This window comes from Suricata suricatta, chromosome 12, assembly GCF_006229205.1.
Source record: "Suricata suricatta isolate VVHF042 chromosome 12, meerkat_22Aug2017_6uvM2_HiC, whole genome shotgun sequence".
NCBI classification, from domain to species: Eukaryota; Metazoa; Chordata; class Mammalia; order Carnivora; family Herpestidae; genus Suricata; species Suricata suricatta.
In genome coordinates, this window is record NC_043711.1 from 77,158,689 (window position 1) to 77,178,248 (window position 19,560).

Here is a 19,560-nt window from a genome sequence, read left to right on the forward strand (position 1 = left end):
CCAAAGACACAGGAAACGGGCGCCTGGGTGGCTCAGTCGGTTAAGCATCCGGCTTCAGCTCAGGTCATGATCTCAGTTTGTAGGTTTGAGTCCCGAATCGGGCTCTGTGCTGACAGCTAGCTCAGAGCCTGGAGCCTGCTTCAGATTGTGTATCTTCCTCTCTCTCTCTGACCCTCCCCTGCTTGCACTGTCTGTCTATGTCTCTCAAAAATAAATAAGGGGCGCCTGGGTGGCTCAGTCGGTTAAGCGGCCAGCTTCCAGCTTTGGCTCAGGTCTTGATCTCATGGTTCGTGGGTTTGAGCCCCGCATCGGGCTCTGTGTTGAAAGTTAGCTCAGCGCCTGGAGCCTGTTTCAGATTCTGTGTCTCCCTCTCTCTCTGACTCTCCCCTGCTCGCACTGTCTCTCTCTGTCTCTCAAAAAAAAAAAAAATTAAAAAAACAACAACAAAGGCACAGGAAACTTACTGATCTTGCTCAGCACTTTTGTCATCAGCCGCCTATCTTAGAGCCTCTCCGAGTCAGGGAAGGCTCTTCTCTTGGCCAGAAGTGACTTCATTTTCATCACAGGGATACCACAGGAACACATGAGCCAGCAACCTGTCAAAGGGTTTTAATGTCTTTTACTTCTGATCAAGCGTCCACACCAAGCAACGCCCAGAGAGTAAACGCTGTGCTGCCAGCTCCAGCTTCAGGCAGAGTCTTTGCTGGGCCAGAGATTTCTGGACCCTCAAGCTGCCATGGCCTGTGTAATCAGGGTGGACATAGAAGGTGTTACTCTGAACACTGCTAGGCTTCATGAACCCAGAAGATTATTTCAGAGAAAGAAGTTCTAACCACTTTTTAACTCAGCGATCCTGGTGGCAGAAATCACAGGCCTGTGCTAACACCTAATCATAATGCTCACCGAAAAGAAAGATCATTCCTTGTTATTAACAGCAGTGCAGAAGGCAAGCCAGCAGAAGTTCCTAACACAGAGGGCGTCTGGCAGGAAATCTGCAAATGTTACACCGTTGCTTCTTTTGCTGTCATAAGTAGCTTATCATCTGGGAGAGGGACATGTGGTCCTGGGCCCACCATCCTTGAGAGATAAGAGGCTCTGTTGTTACTCTCTGCTTTCCCAGGAGAAAGAAACAGTTGTTACACGGTGATGGAGCAGACTCCCTGACCCCCAGGGTCTCTTATAAACCACCTCTTCATTCATGCATTCATTTAACATATTTTGGGTGCCTGCTATGTGCCAGGTGCTATGTTTAACTTGAAAACAAGAGACACAATGTAAATCCTTATGGAGGTCATAACCTGATGGGAAAAAGAAACATTAAACTAAATGACACACAAATAAGCATATGTGATAGATGGAGGGGGGCAGACAAAACTGATAATTTAAAACAGCTATACCTGCTTCTTAAGGGGAATACAGAATTCATGTCTGGAAGGATACATCTTTCTATGATCCCCTTCACCTTACAGACATTAGTGGGGAAGGAAGCCATGCTTGAGAATTTAATCATGTCCTGTAAGAGTTTGTAAGTTCAAGACAGAACATTGAAAATGTAGTTTGAGAAGCACCTGGCTGGCACAGTTGGTTAGGCATCTGACTCTTGATCTCAGCTCAGGTCATGGTCTCATGGGCTCGTGAGTTTGAGCCCCATATTGGGCTCTGCACCGGTGGTGCAGAGTCTGCTTGGGATTCTATCTCTCCTTCTCTCTGCCCTTTCTCCACTTGTGCTCTCCACTCTCTCTCAAAATAAATAAATAAACTTAAATTCAAAAAAGAAAGAAAACATGTGTTGAGTTGCTGCAGATGGGGCCCCAGAACAGTCTTTTTCTTTCTCTTTTTTAAGTGGGCACAGGTATACTATCCACGGGTAGACCTGGAACCAAGCTGGGTGGGCAATGAGGCCTGACACTGCTCAGTATGAACAGGATTGGGGGAAACGAACAGGAATGAAACAGGCTGCTAAGAACAGAACTGCTAAGAACAGAAGGCACAGAAGGAAGCATGGGGAGATACTGCCTAATGGGTACAGTTTCTGTTTCACAAGAAGAAAACATGCTGGAGGCAGATACAATATTGTACACGTACTTAATGCCACTAAATTGGACACTTAAAAATGGTTAAGATGGTCAATTTTATGTTATGTATACTTCAGAATAAAAAGAAGAAAAACAATTTTTAATAGAAAGATAAGAGAGGAGCAGCCTGAATGTTGATGGGAGGGTGAGGCTCTAGGAGGAACTGGGAGTGAGAACATCCCGTTAGGGGGAGTGGTCTAGAGACTCAGAGAACAGGAATGCCTAAAAATCAATCTTAAGGAGCGTCTGGGTGGCATTAGTTAAGCGTCCGACTTTGGCTCAGGTCATGATCTCACAGTTCATGGGTTCAAGCCCCGCATCGGGCTCTGTGCTGACAGCTAGCTCAGAGCCTAGAGCCTGTCTTCAGATCCTGTGACTCCCTCTCTCTCTGACTCTCCCCTGCTCATGCTGTCTCTCTCTCAAAAATAAATAAAAACATTAAAAAACAATTTTTTTAATCAATCTTAAGTTTTTGCTCTGTTCTTTAGGATAACTCTTCTCTATCCCCCTAACCTTTAGTAAAAGTTTGCTACCACACAAATGCCTGATTTGGGGGGGCATCAAGGGAAAGGGCATGTAATGCGAGTCTGGGCAGACACAGCAAGGCAGGAAGAAGATAGGAGTCACATGTCTTGAGACTCAAGGAAGCTTGACACCCCAGAAGCCGAGAAGACAAGAAGTGATGCCTCAGAGACACATATGACATGCTGGGGCAGTGCTCAGTGTCCCACTGCAGGTGGGATGAGGGCTCTAGCAACTGCCATTGCAAATACTAAAGGATGCACCAAATCCATAGAGTGGAGGACCTGGAACCATCCTGATGGCAGAGGTCTGACTCACACATGTGAGCCTCAGGAACTTCACAGCCTGCGGGCTCTCTCCTAGGTTAAGCTAAACTGGGTCCAGCAGAGCCTCTGACCTATAGTTCCTACTAAAAAATAAGAGAGACATCTTGAGGAAGTCATTTCCTTTTCTGATGCTCTCAAGGATCTGCCATGTTAAAAGGATTAGGTAGAGAAGGGATGGGTGAAACAGATAAAGGCAATTAAAAGGTACAAACTTCCAATTATAAAACATGTAAGTCACGGAGATGAAAAATACAGATAGGGCAGTCAGTAATATTGTAATAATGTCACATGATGACAGATGGTATCTATACTTGTGGGGAGCAATGCATAACGTATAGAAATGTTTGGGGGGTTTTTTTGGTTTGTTTATTTTTGAGACAGAGAGACAGAGCATGAGCAGGCGGCGGGCAGAGAGAGAGGGAAACACAGAATCCGAAACAGGCTCTAGGCTCTGAGCTGCCATCACAGAACCGGATGCAGGGCTCGATCCCACGGACCAAGAGATCATGACCTGAGCCGAAGTCGAACACTTAGCCGAATGAGCCACCCAGGCGCCCTGAGAATTGTTGAGTCACTCGTTGTACACCTGAAACTAATATAACATGGTATGTCAATTATACTTCAATGATAGTAATGTTTAAAAAGGATTAGGGGGAAAAAGGATAGCCATGGATAACAGGAAAAGGAGAGCCAACTAGTGCTTCATTGGAATCGCTGAAGAGAACAAAACCAATGATATACAATAGCTATTAAAGATATAACTCAGGGGTGCCTGGCTGGCTGAGTCGGTGACGTGTATGCCTCTTGATCTTGGGATTGCGAGCTCCAGCCCCACGTTAGGTGGAGAGATTATTTAAAACTAAAAACCTTAAGAAAAAGAAAAGATTTAATTCAGGAAAATGTTTCTGAAATAAATAAGGATTTCAATCTACATTTGTAAAAAAACACACCGGGGTGCCTGGGTGGCTCAGTTGGTTGAGCATCTGACTTCAGCTCAGGTCATGATCTCGGCTCAGGTCATGCTCTCGCAGTCCATGAGTTTGAGCCCCACATCAGGTTCTGTGCTGACAGCTCAGAGTCTGGAGCCTGATTCAGACTCTGTATCTCCCTCTCTCTCTCAAAAATGAATACATGTTAAAAATTTTTTTTGGAAAAAAAAAAAAAACACATACCATGTTTACACTACAAAATATATTCTAGTAATGTTACCGGAAAATAAAGAATCTTTGAGACACCCAAACCAAAAAAGTAAGTATACAGGCTCCAAATTCTTTTTTTTTTTTTTGAACATACAAGAACTCCGGAATATTGTTCTTATGTGGTCATGTAAAAATAGGGAATCAAAGAAGAAAGAAATTAAAATGCAGGTTTTCTAGAAAATATCATTAGAGAAAATACCACATATCAGAACCTATGGGATATAGCTAAAGCAGTTGTCAGAGAAAATTCTTAACTTAGAACACAAATACCAATTTAAAAAAAATTGAGAACAAAAGAATTAAGCACCCTTAAAGAGTTACATATAACAGAAGGATATGAAAACAGAAGGACTTAATAAAAATGGCAGAAATTAACGAGTTAATGCTGTTTTAAGAGTAATGATGAGTACTTAAGATTATATGATTCTAACCACTGTTTTATAAACATGAAATATTTCACAGTAATTCTTAGATCTTCTAAATGAACTGTAATAAGTTCATATAATGGATAAGAATAAAAAAGAATAAGGGGCATCTGAAGGTCTCAGTCAGTTAAACGTCCAACTACTGACTTCGGCTCAGGTCACAGTCTCACTATTTGTGAGATCAAGCCTTACATCAAGCTTTCAGTGCAGAGCTTGCTTGGGATCCCCTCTTTGTATTTCTCTCAAAATAAATAAACTTCTAAAAAGAATAAGAATCCTATGTACTGCTATGAAAAGATCGCCAGGCAACACTGTTAAGTGAAACAAGCACATGCAGAACTCTGTATCAAGCTGGCCTACTGTGTAAGAAAACAGTGCAGGCAGGAAGCAGAATAAGAACCCAAGTTCTGGGGCGCCTGGGTGGCTCAGTCGGTTAAGTGCCCAACTTTGGCTCAGGTCATGATCTCACGGTTTGTGGGTCAAGCCCCACGTCAGGTTCTGTGCAGACAGCTCAGAGCCTGGAGCCTGCTTCAGATTCTGTGTCTCCCTTTCCCTCTGCCCCTCCCCCACACATGCTCTGTTTCTCTCTGTATGAATAATAAATAAACATTAAAATTAAAAAAAGAAAGAACCCAAGTTTATATTTGCTTGTATTTGTATAATGCAGGTTTTCTGCATTTGTATAAAGAGAGGTAGATATGTAGAAAATAAAGAAAGCTATTATCCTTTGGGTAGTGGAGCGAACAGAATGGCAGACAAAGATACAAGAAAACTACAGGCCATTATTGCTCATGAACATAGAGGTAAAATGTTAACAAATAGAATCTAACAATGTATAAAAAGAATTATACATCATGACCAAGTGGAATTTATCTCAGGTATGCAAGGCTGGTTTAACATTTGAAAATTAGTTAATGTAATCAACCCATCAGACTAAAGAAAAGAAAAGCTATATAGTCATAAAAACATGCAGGAAAAGCAAGTGACAAAATCTAACATCCCTTCATAACAAAAAACAAACAAAAAAAAACTCCCAGCAAACTAGGAATAGAGGGGAACTTCCTCAACTTAATACAAAATTATGTACAAAAATCCATAGCCAACATCACAGTCAAGGGCAAGAAAAGAGAAGCTTCCCCTGAGATCAAGAACAAGAAAACACCCTTCTTTTTCAACACTGTACTGGAAGTACAACTTTTTCAACAAGACAAGAAAAGGAAATAAAGCTGTATACATAACATGTATGACATGATTGCCTATGTAGAAAATTTGAAAGAATTGGGCAGAAAAAACTGTTGGGGGCGGGGTGGCACCTGGGTGGCTCAGTCAGTTAAGTATCCAACAGTTAGTTTCAGTTCAGGTCATGATCTTGCAGTTGGTGAGATCAAGCCCCACGAAGCCGGGCTGGGCTCCTTGCTGACAGTGTGAAGCCTGCTTGGGATTCTCTCTCTCCCTCTCTCTCCGCCCCTCCCCCCTCCAAAATAAATAAACAAACTAAAAAAAAGAAAGAAGAAAAACCTGTTGGAACTAATAACTGATCACAGCAAGGTTGCAGGATATAAGATTAATGTTCAAAAGTCATTCCCTTTCCTCTATACCAACAATGAACACATGGAATTTGAAATAAAAATTTATTGCCATTAACACAGGTACCATTGACACCTCCAAAATGAAACCTAGGTACAAGTCTAACAAAATATGCAAGAGATCTGCTATGAGGAAAACTATAAAACTGACAAAAGAAATAAAAGGAGAACAAAGTAAGTGCATATTCCCTGTTTGTGGATGGAAAGACTCAATATCATCAAAATGTCAGTTCTTCCTAACTATTTGATATATTTGATCTACAGATTCAATGCAATCCCAATCAAATTCCCAACAGGTTATTTTGTGGATTTGACAAACTGATTCTAAAGTTTATATGGAAAGGTAAAAGTCTAGAAGAGCCAACTCATTATTTCTTTAAAATACTTTTATTTTTGGGGGCGCCTGGGTGGCTCAGTCGGTTCAGCGGCCAACTTTGGCTGAGGTCATGATCTCATGTTCGTGAGTTAGAGTCCCACATCAGGCTCCATGCTGACAGCTCAGAGCCTGGAGCCTGCTTCAGATTGTGTGTCTCCCTATCTCTTTGCCCCACCCTCCATCCCCACTCATGCTCTGTCTCTGTCTCAAAAATAAATAAAACATTTTTAAAAATACTTTTTTTTTTATTCTTTATTTTTGAGTGAGTGAGAGAGAGAGAGAGAGAGAGAGAGAGAGAGAGAGAGCGCGAGCACAAAGGAGGAGCACAGAAAAAGGGAGACTGAGGATCCAAAGTGGGCTCAGCACTGACAGCAGAGAACCAGATGTGGGACTCGAATCCACGAACCATGAGATCATGACTTGAGCCAAAGTCGAGATACTGAACTGACTGAGCCACCCAGCACTCCTAGCCAACTTGTTATTGAAGAAGAACAAAGTTGGAGAACTGACGGTCTGCCTTGAAGCCTTACTACTATAAAAAGGAACAGTAATCAAGACAGTGTGATACTGGCAGTAAAGAATGAAGAAATGTTTTTTTCCAGTTGAATTATTTTTTTGGTTAACATTTACTTATTTGAGAGAGCACACGCATGCATGCATACACACACGTGGGGGAGGGGCAGAGAGAGTGGGAGAGGGAATCCCAGGCAGGTCGACCTGGGGCTTACGAACCATGAGATCATGACCTGAGCTGAAACCCAGTGTCAGGCTGCTTAACAGATGGCACCCCCAATTGACTCATTTTACACCACCATGAGGAGCTGCAGATTAAAGACCCATAACAGAAGTTTGGTGACTCAGCTATATTCTTTTGGGTTTGACCATTGTGCACCCAGGCCCAGCACCATACTGCCTTTTTTCCGGGGGCAGAGAGAGCCAGGGAATTTGCCTTAGGACCAACTCACAACCACTGACTGATGAGAATGGCAGACAAACATCCTCAGCCCCTCACCCCTCAAGCAAGGTCACTCAGAAGTGACTGTTGTGGTACAGGCCCCCAGAGGCACTAAGCCCCCTACCCACCCTCGATAATGTACTTGTATGGGCTGCCTCCCCTTCCAGTACTTCCTGGAATCACATCCCATGTAAACCGCTTGTAACTAATCCTTGTCTCAAGCTCTGCTTCTCAGAGATCCACACCAACCCACTGCATTTTGGTAGAAGAAACAAGTACTATCATCCAAAGGAGGCACATAAGGAGACAGGGGTGATATGGGACACAAGAGGCAGAGACCTCCCAAGATGCTTCTTAGGGGCATCTTTTATCATGAAAGCTCAGGGCCACAGAGGCATATACTCATCAGAGCAAATATGCATTATCCAAACTTACAGAAACAGAGAATGAAATCACACAATCAGTACTTTTAATTCAAAACAATAAAGACAACTTCATCCTGGCTAGACTTCTTGAATCCACCTAACGGAACCTTCTCTCCCTGCAGACAAGGGAAACCTATGATTATCTTGAGGCTGCCTGACGGGCAAGGGCTGCCCCAGAGTGCTCCAGAATCCCCCTGCTGAATGAACGACACATTTGTGAACTGTGGTGGGGCTGGACACTGAGCAGGTGCTCACTGAGAAAACCCTCCTTGATAATGTTGCCTAAGTGGGTGCAAATACCCTGGGAGTCTCAGGTTCCTTCTGCACTGCGAGGAATGTAGGTTTGGAAGGAGAAAGTGGGCCGAGTTCCACTCCTCATGCTCCAACACTAGCAACTGGTGGACTGTTTTGGGGGCTGGCTGCCAGGGATGGGAGAAACTGGGGTCAAGGACAGGTGGGGCTGGCCCACCACAGCAGTCTGAATGCGTCACACGGCAGCTCTGGGCACAGGATGTTCTGGCATTCCTCCCCACCACTCTGCCCAGCCTTCTCTTCTGCCAGCTTGTCCCGTCCACTTGTCCTGGACGTGGTAGCACAGCAGAGCTGGGAGCAGGCTGGGAAGGAGGCCGATGCCAAGCTTCACCCGGCTGTGTGTCCATCCTTCCCTGTCCTCCCTCCCTGCCCCTCAGAAAGCCCCATCCCCGTGAGGGGTCAGCGGGGCCAGGCAGCAATGAGTTCCTTCTCCAGACCCTGGACAAACTGGTCATTGAGGAAGAGCAGTTGACCATGGGGCAGAAACCGGGCGAGGATGCCCTCGATGCGATCAGCTCTAAGCAAGAGGTTGGTGCTGGGGGTAAGCAGCCGGAGGTGGTCCAGGAGGAGGCGTACCAGCAGCCGGAGTGTGCCCTCAGCCAGCAGCAGGTTCTCGTGAGCATCCAGCACCAGGGCGAAGCCTAATGAGAGCACACCCAGCCACACCACTGTCCGAGGCTCCTGGAAAGGGTCCCCGGCTGCCAGGCGGAAGGCCCCAAGTGGGGCCTCCTGCAGGGACACTGGCTCATCTGAGGACTGAAGCTGCGGGTCCATGGAGGTCCGGCCCGATGCCTGCTGCTGCAGCTGGCACATAGATTCCACCTGCCTGGGAAGAGTGGGTGGGTCATTGCCTTCTGTCATCCTGATGCCCACCCCTAAAACTGAGAGCTGTTATTAACTTCATATCCCAGATGTAGAAACTTAGGCCCAGAGAAACTAAGTGATCTGCCCAGGACCACAGAGCAGGAAGCATGAGCCATGACAGGAATCCAGGCTCCTGCCTCCAGGCCCTAAACCATCTCATTCCATGTGTTCAAGAGAAGGCAGGTTTTGAACACAGCTCCTTGGGTCAGAAAAGGGCACCAGGGAGAAAAGATCCTGCCCCACCAGCTTCACAGAGGCTTCTTTAACATAAAGAAACGCAAGCCATGTCTAAAGTAAAAATCCTGTCCAACCTCTCCACCATCATCCTGCAACCCTCTCCGAATAAAAAAGAAAGACCTTCCACCTGGCCATTGAGGCTTTTAAAATCACTGTCTGATCCCTCCTGGATCATCTTCTAATTTGGACCATGCACAGGCTGGTTTTAAAAGCATTTGATTTTCTGTACCACAGGAGGGGGGGTGGAGGCCCAGAGGAACAAGGGGATGGCAAGAGGCTAACACAGGGCTGCCAGAGAACGTTAATCCCTGAATCCAAAAGGCAGAAAGGTCAAGAGATCTAGCATTTGCTGGTTCCGTCTGGGTCTGGGATGGGAAGGTCCAAGGCCAGCCACTACATCTGGAACAGTATTTCCCACACACTGCTCTTTCAGTGGTTTGCAGGAGGGTCTGGGCTCAGAACTCCCATGTACCACAGTCTCTTCTCCTCGTTAGGGATTCATAAAGACTACGGGTGTACTAACGGCCCTGAGAAGTCCTGCACTGCAGATCACTGTCCAGGGTCTGCCTGCCTACAGCCAAACCCCAGCTCTGCCATGTTCCAGCTACATAACCTTGGGCAGATTAAGTTCCTTAAAGTCTCTGCCCCTCAGTTTATTCATCTGTAAGGTAGAGATAATAACTGTATCTATCTCAATAGACTGTTATAAGGATTAATGGTTTATATACATAAAATGCTCAGAACATAAAACTCTTAGCACATGTATAGGCTCAATAAACGCTAACTATAATAGTTATGGATGATGACCGCACTATTATTTCTTTAACCATTTTTCACATCACACTTGTGAACAACTGTGGACAGCTCACAGAAACACTACTCTAAAACTTTCTCTCCGCTTCTTAGTCTGATTCTCTGTGCCCTGCAGAAAACCTATCATAATCAGGCATGTGTTCAGCGAAGGCCCGTGTGTTACCTGGCCACAGCCAAACTCTGCTCCTTTCGGAGGAGCCTGTCCCTCTCGGCACCATGTGGCCGTGGGTCATCAGGTGAATTCTCAGCACCAAAGACGCAGGAGTAGAGCACCCGGCAAAGGCCCGTGTCCTGGGCCTGTGGAGCCCGCAAGGTGTGGATGAGAAAGGCGTGGACCATCGCTCCAGGATGGGCACTACGGGAAGCCAGAGACCTCGGTGAGATGAGTGTTAAAGTCACAGGGCATCCACCGGGCAGCATGTCCGAGGCTGATGTGGCTGGTCACTGGGGCTCCTGGCCACCCAAGACACACTCCCCAACTCTGACTAATGGTATCAAGTCAGCGAAACAGTCAAATGATGAAGAAATCTCAATCGCTGCTCTCTCTTTTTGTTGAGATCAGGTGAAGAAATCTCAGACAACTCCGAACCCGGCTCTACAAAACAAATAGCCAGGCCTCTTCAAAGAGCGTCAGGCATGACAGTCCAGGGAAGCTGGGGAGCTACTCCAGACTGAAGGAGACTAAAGAGACAGGCCCAGCTGAATGCAGTCTGGGGGCAGGGGAAAGGGGGGGGGGGGGCGGATCCTTCAGCCAAGAGAAGAGTAGTTTCAACATACAGCACTATTAGGACAACTGGAAACATTTAGGTAATAGTCTTGAACAATGTTACCTAATTTTGAATGTGGGAGAATGTTCTCGTTTTCAGAAAATATACAACGACCCACCTCTAAACACAGAACTAAAATGGCATCGTATCTGCAGCTAACGTAATTATCAAAGGGTATGAAGTAGTTCTTTATAAGAAACTCTTGAAATTTTATGTAAGTTTCAGATGACTTACAAATAAAAACTACTGAATAATAATGATGCTAATAATAAGGGTGTCTGGCTGGCTCAGTGGCCGGCCAGGAATGGAAAGGCAGCGGGTACACAGTAACCAAATATCTGTTACCTGTAATTAAAAGTAAATAGATCGTCAGTTTAAATTGGTCAAGCAAGAAGGTTCACGAAGGGGCACCGAGAACGGGAGCCAGCTGACCTGGCGCTGACCTCCGGTGACCCTCCAGCGGCAAAAAGAGCGCGTCATCAGTCTCCGCCGCCGCGTCCCCCCACCCACAGACACAAGGCAGGGACAAAAACCCTCACGTCACTGCCTCGCGCAACCCTGTGGCGCAGTGCATTTAGGGGGTTGTAGTTCCTTGCTCCAGTCAGACAAGACCTAAGCGGGGCACCCCGCCCTGAGTGTGCTGTCCCTGAGCCCCGGGGCCGCTGTCCTCCAGGCGTCGTACTCACCCTTCTTTCCCCGCCTGCGGACTTCTGCTAACAGGCCGTTCGACCCGTAAGCAGGAGACCAATGGCGGCTTCGAAGACCCTGGGCGCTTGCGCACGCCAGTCGCGAGAGCGCACACGAGGTGACGCGCTCAAGGGGGGCGGGGCCCGACGTCCTGAGTGCGGCTCCTGGAATGGGGAGGGGCGGTGTTCTGACATCCGGAACGCCGGCGAGGACGGTTTTCGCCCTCCTACCAAAGACCCCTTGCTTCGAGCTCCAGCGACAGCCGTGCCCACTAGTCGCAGACAGGGTGTGGGGGTTGCCACTCGGAGCCTCTGATCTAGCCGAGCTCCAGGCCACTGCCCCCGGCGACCGCAAGGGGGCGCAGCGGCCCGGCGTGTGAACCTTCCGGGGAAAGCCTGGCAGCGGTGTAGTTGCCTGCGGAAGGGGTTCGGACCCCCGCGGTCCTTTCGAGCCTTCTGAGGCTCATGGGGTCTAACGGTGCAGGGTTGGTTCTCAAACTGGCCAGTATGCGTGGGAGTCACTGGGGTGCCTGTTAAAATGCAGGTTCCTGGGCTTTATTTTTGGAAATTGTGACTTCAGGGGAAAGATGCATATTTAGGCAGTTTGTCGGTGAGGGTTTAGGGTTGTTGGTTCCTGAGGTGGGTTAAGACTAGGGTCCCCCCACCCCGCACCCCACCCTGTCATTAGCAGTGTGTTCCTGGGAGGTGAGTCACTTCGTTGGACCCCAGTGAAGGGTTTGGTAGGCTGACCAGTTTCCTTTCGTACTTCCACCTCTTAACAAGTTGACCCCTCTTGGAGGAAGGCTGTCAAAGGTATAGTGAAGAGACTTATTCTTTCAACCTGAAAGGGACACTGCCAGCCATCAGCCTCAATTAGGCCCCAATTAGAGGCTTGGCCCAAGAGTGTTTGGGGCCCTGCAGGGTCTGTACTGAGCCTCACTGCCTACCCTGCCATCCCCACTCATGTATGTACCTCTACTTCTTGGAAAGTGAACCCCTCAAGCCTCCCAGTGTTCTGTGCCTGAGAGCCTCCACACTGGCTGTTCCCTCAGCCTGGAATGCCCTTTCCTCCCCCCTTTTTCCCCTTCAAAATGAGCTGAGACCAAAACTTAGAGGGAAGCCTTCTCGCCTGGACCACCCGTTAGCATTCAGCTGCTCCCTTTGCACCCATTGTTGGGTCAGCATGTCTTGGTGATTTCTCCCATGGGGTATACCCAGGCCATGGCACACATGCTCTTTCCCCAGGGCCATGCACAAAGTAGGCCTGGAGCCAACAAGACCACACTCCTTGGTGACAGAAGAAAATGAAGAGTGGGGCACCTGAGGTGGGGGCAAGGCATGCACTGGCCGTAGGACCTGGGCAAAGTGGCACTGAAGGAAGGCTACAGGAAATGGCCAAGGTCTGACTAGGGCCATTTTGAACACAGTTACAACATATAAATATATTTGTAGATGGAGGGGAAGGCCCAGAGACCATGTGAGAACTCGGTCACAGGACTGGAGTCATGTTGGCTCAGTTGCTGGTTACTGGTCCCTATCATGCTCAGCCAGGACCCATGTCTGCCAGCTGATTACAGCAGGGAGCTGGCCAAGGTTGCTTGGGGCCACCTGGCATCTGGAATACAGTATTCCAGGCTCTGTCCATTCCTTTTTTAAAAAAATTATTCTTAATTTTATTTATTTTTACTATTTAGAAAGAGAGCACGTGGAGGAGAAGGGCAGAGGGAGAAAGAGAATCCTAAGCAGTCCCCACACTCAGCGTGGAGACCAGTGCGGTGCTCAATCCCATGACCCTGGGTTCATGACCTCAAGAGTCAGACACTCAACCAACTGAGCCACCCAGGCATCCCTCTGTCCATTCCTTAGGCAGTGAGTCCACTCCAAGTACCAGGCCACAAGGGGCTGGTCCCGTGAGGTATGTGAAGGAGACAGCAGTGAAAATCTAGCCTGAGCCACTACTGTGGAGAGCCATGGAGGACTCAGATGGAGATGGTGTCCTGAGAAGTAGCAGAGCAGACTCAGGTGCCATTCCTGACTTTTTGCAGCCTTCAGCCAGCCTGTGATCTCCAGGTCTAAAGCCACGAGCTGAGGACAGTGAGGCAGGAAGGAGCCTGGGTCCCCCAAGATGCTGCAGAGCCTTCTTGCTGAATGAGAAGCACACACATTTATTTCACTAAACAGCTGTGTGGGGTTGCTGTTACAGACAGCCTAATTCATGCCTAAGTGAGGCAGCGTGTGAAGTGGTCAGGGTGTCACCGGGCATAGAGTAGGCACTCGATAAATCAGTAAATGTTGACAACCCTTAATACAGAGGCAGGATAGGAGAAGGTGTCAGTGAGGCGTTGGTCAGCACTGGAAAGTAAGTAGGGTCTTCTGGTCCGATGGGAGGCAGAGGCAGAGGCAAAGGGACAGATGGGCTGAACTTCCCAGTGCTTCCCAGAATTAGAAGACCGGTCCTCTAGACAAAATGGAACAGTCTGAGTGTGGTGGAGGCAGCATGCGTTGCACATTCACGTGTGTGAGACTCTCATAGCGGTTACCCTACAGATGGCACCTGGGCCAGGCATACAGTAGGTGCAGACGTGAGTTTGTGGGGTATGGATAGATTTGTGGGTGTGAGAGAGAGGGAGAAACTGAGGAGAGAAAGAAGAAAAGTAAAAGAAAGCACTACAAAAAAATTACAGGAGCTGGAACAAAGAAGGTGGCTGGATTTAGGGCCTGGCCCACCTGTCTAGAAGTGTCTCAGGATCGCACCTTCCTGTCATCTCCCCTCCCCTCCCTCTGGCTGTATGCAGAGGACTCCTCACTCCACTCTCCAGCCCTGCTCTTCTCAGTGGTCCTTTGAATTAGGGTCGGGGGTTTCCTGCACCCTCTTGCATTGGGCCCCTTCCCCACACTCCCATTCTCCACTGCTCCCTGCCCACCTCAGGGTGAGACCTACCCCATGGTGGCAGGCAGCCTGGTGCCTGCCACTGTGAGCTGGGCACAGTGACGGGTACTGATTCAATTTGGAAAGCAGGTTCCATTTGGCACCTACCCAAGCCATAGCAGTGTCCTGAATCACAGGTGGGCAGCCTGGCCTGGGAAACCCTGCTGCTTCTCCCAGATATTAGAACTAACCCCCAGGTCCTGCTTACACACCTCCAGGGACAGGAAACTCACTCTCTGGGGACAACCCCATTGGTTTTTGACAGCTGGAAACCCTTATCAATGATTTTGCAGACTCTGAGTCCTCAGGCCAGACTAGTTGAGCTACCACCTACTTCTAGATGTGGGGAGGGCAATTGGGTAGAATCTGCCAGCCCCAGGCAGTGGATTTTTTTAATGTCTCCCTGATAAAGATGCCTAGTCATTTCTCAAAGAGTAGAGCAGCACACTAAGAGGAAGAAGGGATCTGCTTTTTTGAGAATCCAGGCAGGCTGAGATTAAGTGGATAAGACTGCTGTAGAATAAAGGGGACCAAATTCAGGCAAGCCCTGTCCTTCCATCCCCCTCCACCCCCCTGGGTCATCTCTGAGATGGCATTGCCCTGTGGGGATAGATTTCCACCATCCATGCAGATGGTTTCCACCACATCCCCTTCCACAGCTCTTCCTAACTGCTACCTGGACTGGTGCAATAGGCCACCAGCCTACCTACAGCAGCTGGGTTTTTCTCCTAAACCCATCATCCACAGGGGCTTGCCCGTGTGCAGAAAAGGCACAAAACCCTCAGCCTGGACCCCTTTTTAAAATTATTTTCAGGCTCATCCTTTTTATCTGTCTGTTCTTTAATCCTCACGCTGGCTTTAAGTAACAACCATAGCCAACTCTTGTATTGCACTCACTGTTGACAGGTTCTCTTCTGAGTGCTTTACATATACTAACTCATTTGATCCAATCCGCAATCTTTTGAAGGAGGGCCTCTACAATCCCCATTTTACAGATGAGGAAATTAAGGCACATTGAGCTCAAGGAACTTTCCTGGTGCTACACATGTGCTCAGAGAGATGTGCATGTCAGTAGATTTCAGCCTGCCCCTCCCCCCTTGTGGGTCCCCCTTCCTCCTCACAGTGGCCCCAGGGGCTGGCTCACCCCCTGCTCCAAATTCCAGAAGGCCATAAGCCTCCTCCAACCCCCGCCCTGCTTACCTTCTACAACCCAACCCTGGGAGCTCCATCCCACCCTCGGAGAGCCCCAGGCCCCATGGAAGTCTTCTTGGCTGGAGTCCAGGAGGAGGAGGAGGAGGCCATGTGTGATTCGTCCTTTCAAACAGCCACGCTTCCTGCAGGGCTGACAGCCAGAAAGCCCCACGAGGCGGCTCAGACCCAGCCACGTGAGGCTTCCTCCCCTCCCGCTGCCCCAGGCCTCTGACTCAGAGCCTGGCAGCCCTCCCAGGGGCGTGTGCTGGAGCAGCTGGGTGGGCTGGAGGCAGCCCTAGCGGGCACATGGCTGGCACCCACACCAGTTCCTGTGTGGGTTGGGTGGGAATGCTTCTTACCTTCTGTCCCATGACCAACTGTCTTCTTTGAACAATTGCCTGTGACCAAGTCCACATCCTCTGGCGTTCTCTCAAGGCATGGCTTTCCCGGCTGTAGAACCACAGCCTCTCCGTCATTACTCAGCTTCCCTCTCCTGATTGTTTCCAGATTCCACAAAGCCATGGAGCTCCTTGTCTAAACAGCCCTCCTTTCTGCACTAACAGTTTTATTGCCTCTGGAAAGTGGGTGCCAATGTGTTCGATTCCAGGGATGAAGACTTTTTAGAGATCCCAAGTTTGGGATGGCTGTAAGCTGTTGTCAGTGGATGGACACAAGCCAATGACATACAGCCAATTAACTCTGAAGAGTCACTTTAGCTTTTTAAAGAATCTGACTTGAGGGAAAGAATTCAGACCAGTATTTCAATATAGGAGAATCAGAAAATGGGCTGGGCTTATAATGCTTTAGCCTTGCTGCTGCTGCTGTGCCACAACATGTAGGTTCAGCACTTAACAGAACTCTTGCTATATACAAGGATCACATTTTCTGGTTCAGAGAGAGAAATGAAAACTGATCCATTTTGATGAGCATACGGAGCAACAGAATTCTCACTCTGCTGGTAGAAAATGCTAAAGCTGAGTGAACACTCTATGACCCAGTATACCACTCCCGGGTATACTGCCAGTACCATTTGAAATCACATCAAATAATCCGTCGAGGGCAGAGTGAAAATGTTCTATACCTAATTGTGATGGTGGTTACACAACTGCATGCATTTGTACGAACTCACAGAACAGAACTGTGGCCTCAAATGGGTGAATTTCACTGCATATAAATTGTATCTTCATTTTTGTTTTATTTTATATATTCTTTAAGTAGGCTTCACACCCAGCATAGAGCCCAGTGTAGGGCTTGAACTCATGACCCTGAGATCAAGACCTACGTTGAGATGGACACTTAACTAAGCCACCCAGGCACCCCTGTATCTTAATTTTTTTTATGTAAAAAAAAAGAATAAAAAATGTGGACTGAATAATTCAATTTAGGAGTATCGCCACACAGTAGAATACTATACAGCAACGAACAGGAACAAACCACTGCTAAAGGAAACATAAATAAACCTCAAAATCATGCTGAGTGAAAGAAGCCAGGTGTAAGGGTATGAACTGTATGATTTCATGTATATGAAGCTCAAGAACAGAGAAACGAATCTACCCTGACAGAGGTCAGAGTAGTGGGGACCCCCGGAGTGCAGGCAACTGGAAGGGAGCAAGAGAGAGTCTCATGGGATTCTAGAAAGGTCCTTTATCCTGAGCTGTGTGATGATTCCTTGGGTCTTGTGCTCTGTGCTTAAGACATGTGCCCCTGATGTAAGGCTGATTACTCTTTAATTTAAAAAGAAAACATTTTTTTAAATTGTTTTTGCAAGTGGCCCAGTGAGCAATTCAGCTGGTGTCCACACCCCTCCAGTGTCCACTGACTTGGTCGGCGTGGCACAGGCCAGCTCCCCACCTGTGCCTGGCCCCACGAAGCTCTTTAACCGTGGAAGCAGGCTGCACATGGCAGCTCCCAGGCTGGAATTCCTGCCCCACCCTGGCCCAGGCAAAACAACCTTTAAAACTGGCCAGCAGCCCAGGATTTAAACCGCTTCCTTGCCTGATCTGTGTCCCTTTATGAGTATCCAGGAAAGAAGTTATAGCTTCTTTCTAGAGGGAAGAGAGATTGGGGCACTTCTACCCCATCCCGTAAACTTCCCAGGGGGATATATGGGGTCCTTCCTGAGTTGGAGAGTCAAACATTTGGCATTCCCTCTCCCAGGCTTGCCGCCCCCCCCCCACTGCTCCTCAGGGTATATGTGAGCACCAGGACCTTCTCTGGGGGAAGTTTTGTCCTGGCTTGACCAAAGCCCTCTCCCTGCCTGCTCCTCCTCTTCACCTGCAAAATGAGCCATATACCTACCTGGTAAGCTTAAGAGACAGCGTGTAAATATCTGGAACAGTCTGGATGCCCCATGACCACAACTATGTCTCTGATGGTGGATAGGAGGAAGACAGATGTAGTCTCAGATGTCAGCACCTGGCACACAGCCTGGGCATTGTCGGACACTCAGCACCCATTGCTCCCTCCTCCCATGTGGCCTGACCCTGACCCATGGGGTGGAAAGAGGATACTCAGAGCAGAAGCCAGGCAACCGAGCCCCACCTGCTTGGCTGTTCTGGGATCAAGGCAGGAGGTGAGGAGTGGGAGAGCCCTGCTGCCTGCTCTGCTTGTATCGGCTGTGTGACTTGGGGGCAACCACATGCCCCCTCTGAGTATCCAGCAGCCTTCCTCTTCTGTATAATCAGGAAGGAGGGAGAGGGGCTTCCTGGAACCACCTAAGCAGAGTGGAGCAAGGAAATCTTAGTAGGATGGTGCCCAGGGCTTTCTTTCCCTCCCCATTTCGCCCTGTTCCTCAGGGGTCCACACAGTTATTTTCCCTTTTCTGGGGCAAATCCCCTTACCTACATAAATGCTGTCCTTGGTGTCAGCTGCCTGCTCAGTGGAAAGGGCTTCTAGAGCTTTCAGAGCCTCTCTCTCCCTGAGCAAAGGCTCAGTCCCCCAGACCATCAAAGTCACACCCCAACAGCCCCTACCTACTGTGCCCTTGCAAGGGGGCCTGGACCAAGAGAAGAGATCAAGTCTTTAGGCATAAGAATCTTGGAGGAAAAGCCAGAAACAAGGCAAGCATTATTTAGACTCAGCCTGGGAATCTGGAGTCTCTTATTGCTCTGGTAGGAAATAGCCTCCATTTTCCTATCTGCAAAACGGAGTGAATAATCATTGGCACCACCTACTTCAGAAGGTAGATGAACTTTGACAGAAAGTGGTAATAATGCCCCACATGTTATACACACTGTATCAGGAAGCACCTTATCTGTACATGTGCAAAGGAGGCCCTGCAATCACAGACTTGCATTTGGGGGCAAGGGTCACCTGCAGTGGTATTCTGAGTGAATTTCCTGAGATGCCAGGTTTGGGCCTGGGACCCGTTTTCCCAGATTGGCCCCTTTCCACTCTCTTGATCTTGAGCTTGGCATCACCCTAGGCGGTGGAACCTCTGCTGGGTGCTGGGGATGTTGAGGGGGAAGTCAGTTTTCTGATAGTGCAGGAAGGCTTCTGGGAAGAGGTGACGTTTGAAATGGAGTCTCAAAAGAGGAGTAATAGGGAGAGAACATTCCTGATGATGCAGCAGATGCAAAGGAAGGAAATGTGAAGAGCAAGATATGGGGATTTGAGTCAAAAGAGGTGAGGAATGGGGCTGGGGAGGACCCAGGTCCTCAGGGGCGATGCCAGGAGTCTTCTAAGTATATCCTGAAGGCAGTGGGAAGCCACTGACAATTCTTGAGAAGTGACAGGGTCACTTTGGTTACTCGGTGCAGTTTAGGAAGGGTGAGCTTAGAGGTGCTTGAGTAGCCCATGAAGGAGAGGAGAGGCTGCCTTGGGAACACGGGGCCACCTCTGCAGGGGTCTTCTGGCCCCCATCCGCTGACCTG

General features: G+C 48.3%; 1 protein-coding gene across 4 annotated transcripts; it reads right to left on the reverse strand.

The window, feature by feature from the left end:
- Positions 1-7,911: 7,911 nt before the first annotated feature.
- On the reverse strand, positions 7,912-16,248 carry AP5S1 (adaptor related protein complex 5 subunit sigma 1). 4 transcript variants are annotated; one of them, XM_029917002.1, is made up of 3 exons: positions 16,048-16,248; positions 10,279-10,470; positions 7,912-9,027 (listed from the first exon to the last, which is right to left on the reverse strand). In XM_029917002.1, the coding sequence occupies exons 2-3, from the start codon at positions 10,452-10,454 to the stop codon at positions 8,601-8,603; spliced, it is 603 nt and encodes a 200-aa protein (XP_029772862.1). In that variant the 5' UTR covers positions 10,455-10,470; positions 16,048-16,248; the 3' UTR covers positions 7,912-8,600. The 4 variants fall into 4 exon arrangements, with proteins under 4 accessions (XP_029772862.1, XP_029772859.1, XP_029772860.1 ...); XM_029916999.1 differs by lacking the exon at positions 16,048-16,248 and adding an exon at positions 11,569-11,789 and having other exon boundaries at positions 10,279-10,710; XM_029917000.1 differs by lacking the exon at positions 16,048-16,248 and adding an exon at positions 11,569-11,788.
- Between the last annotated feature and the right edge of the window lie 3,312 nt (positions 16,249-19,560).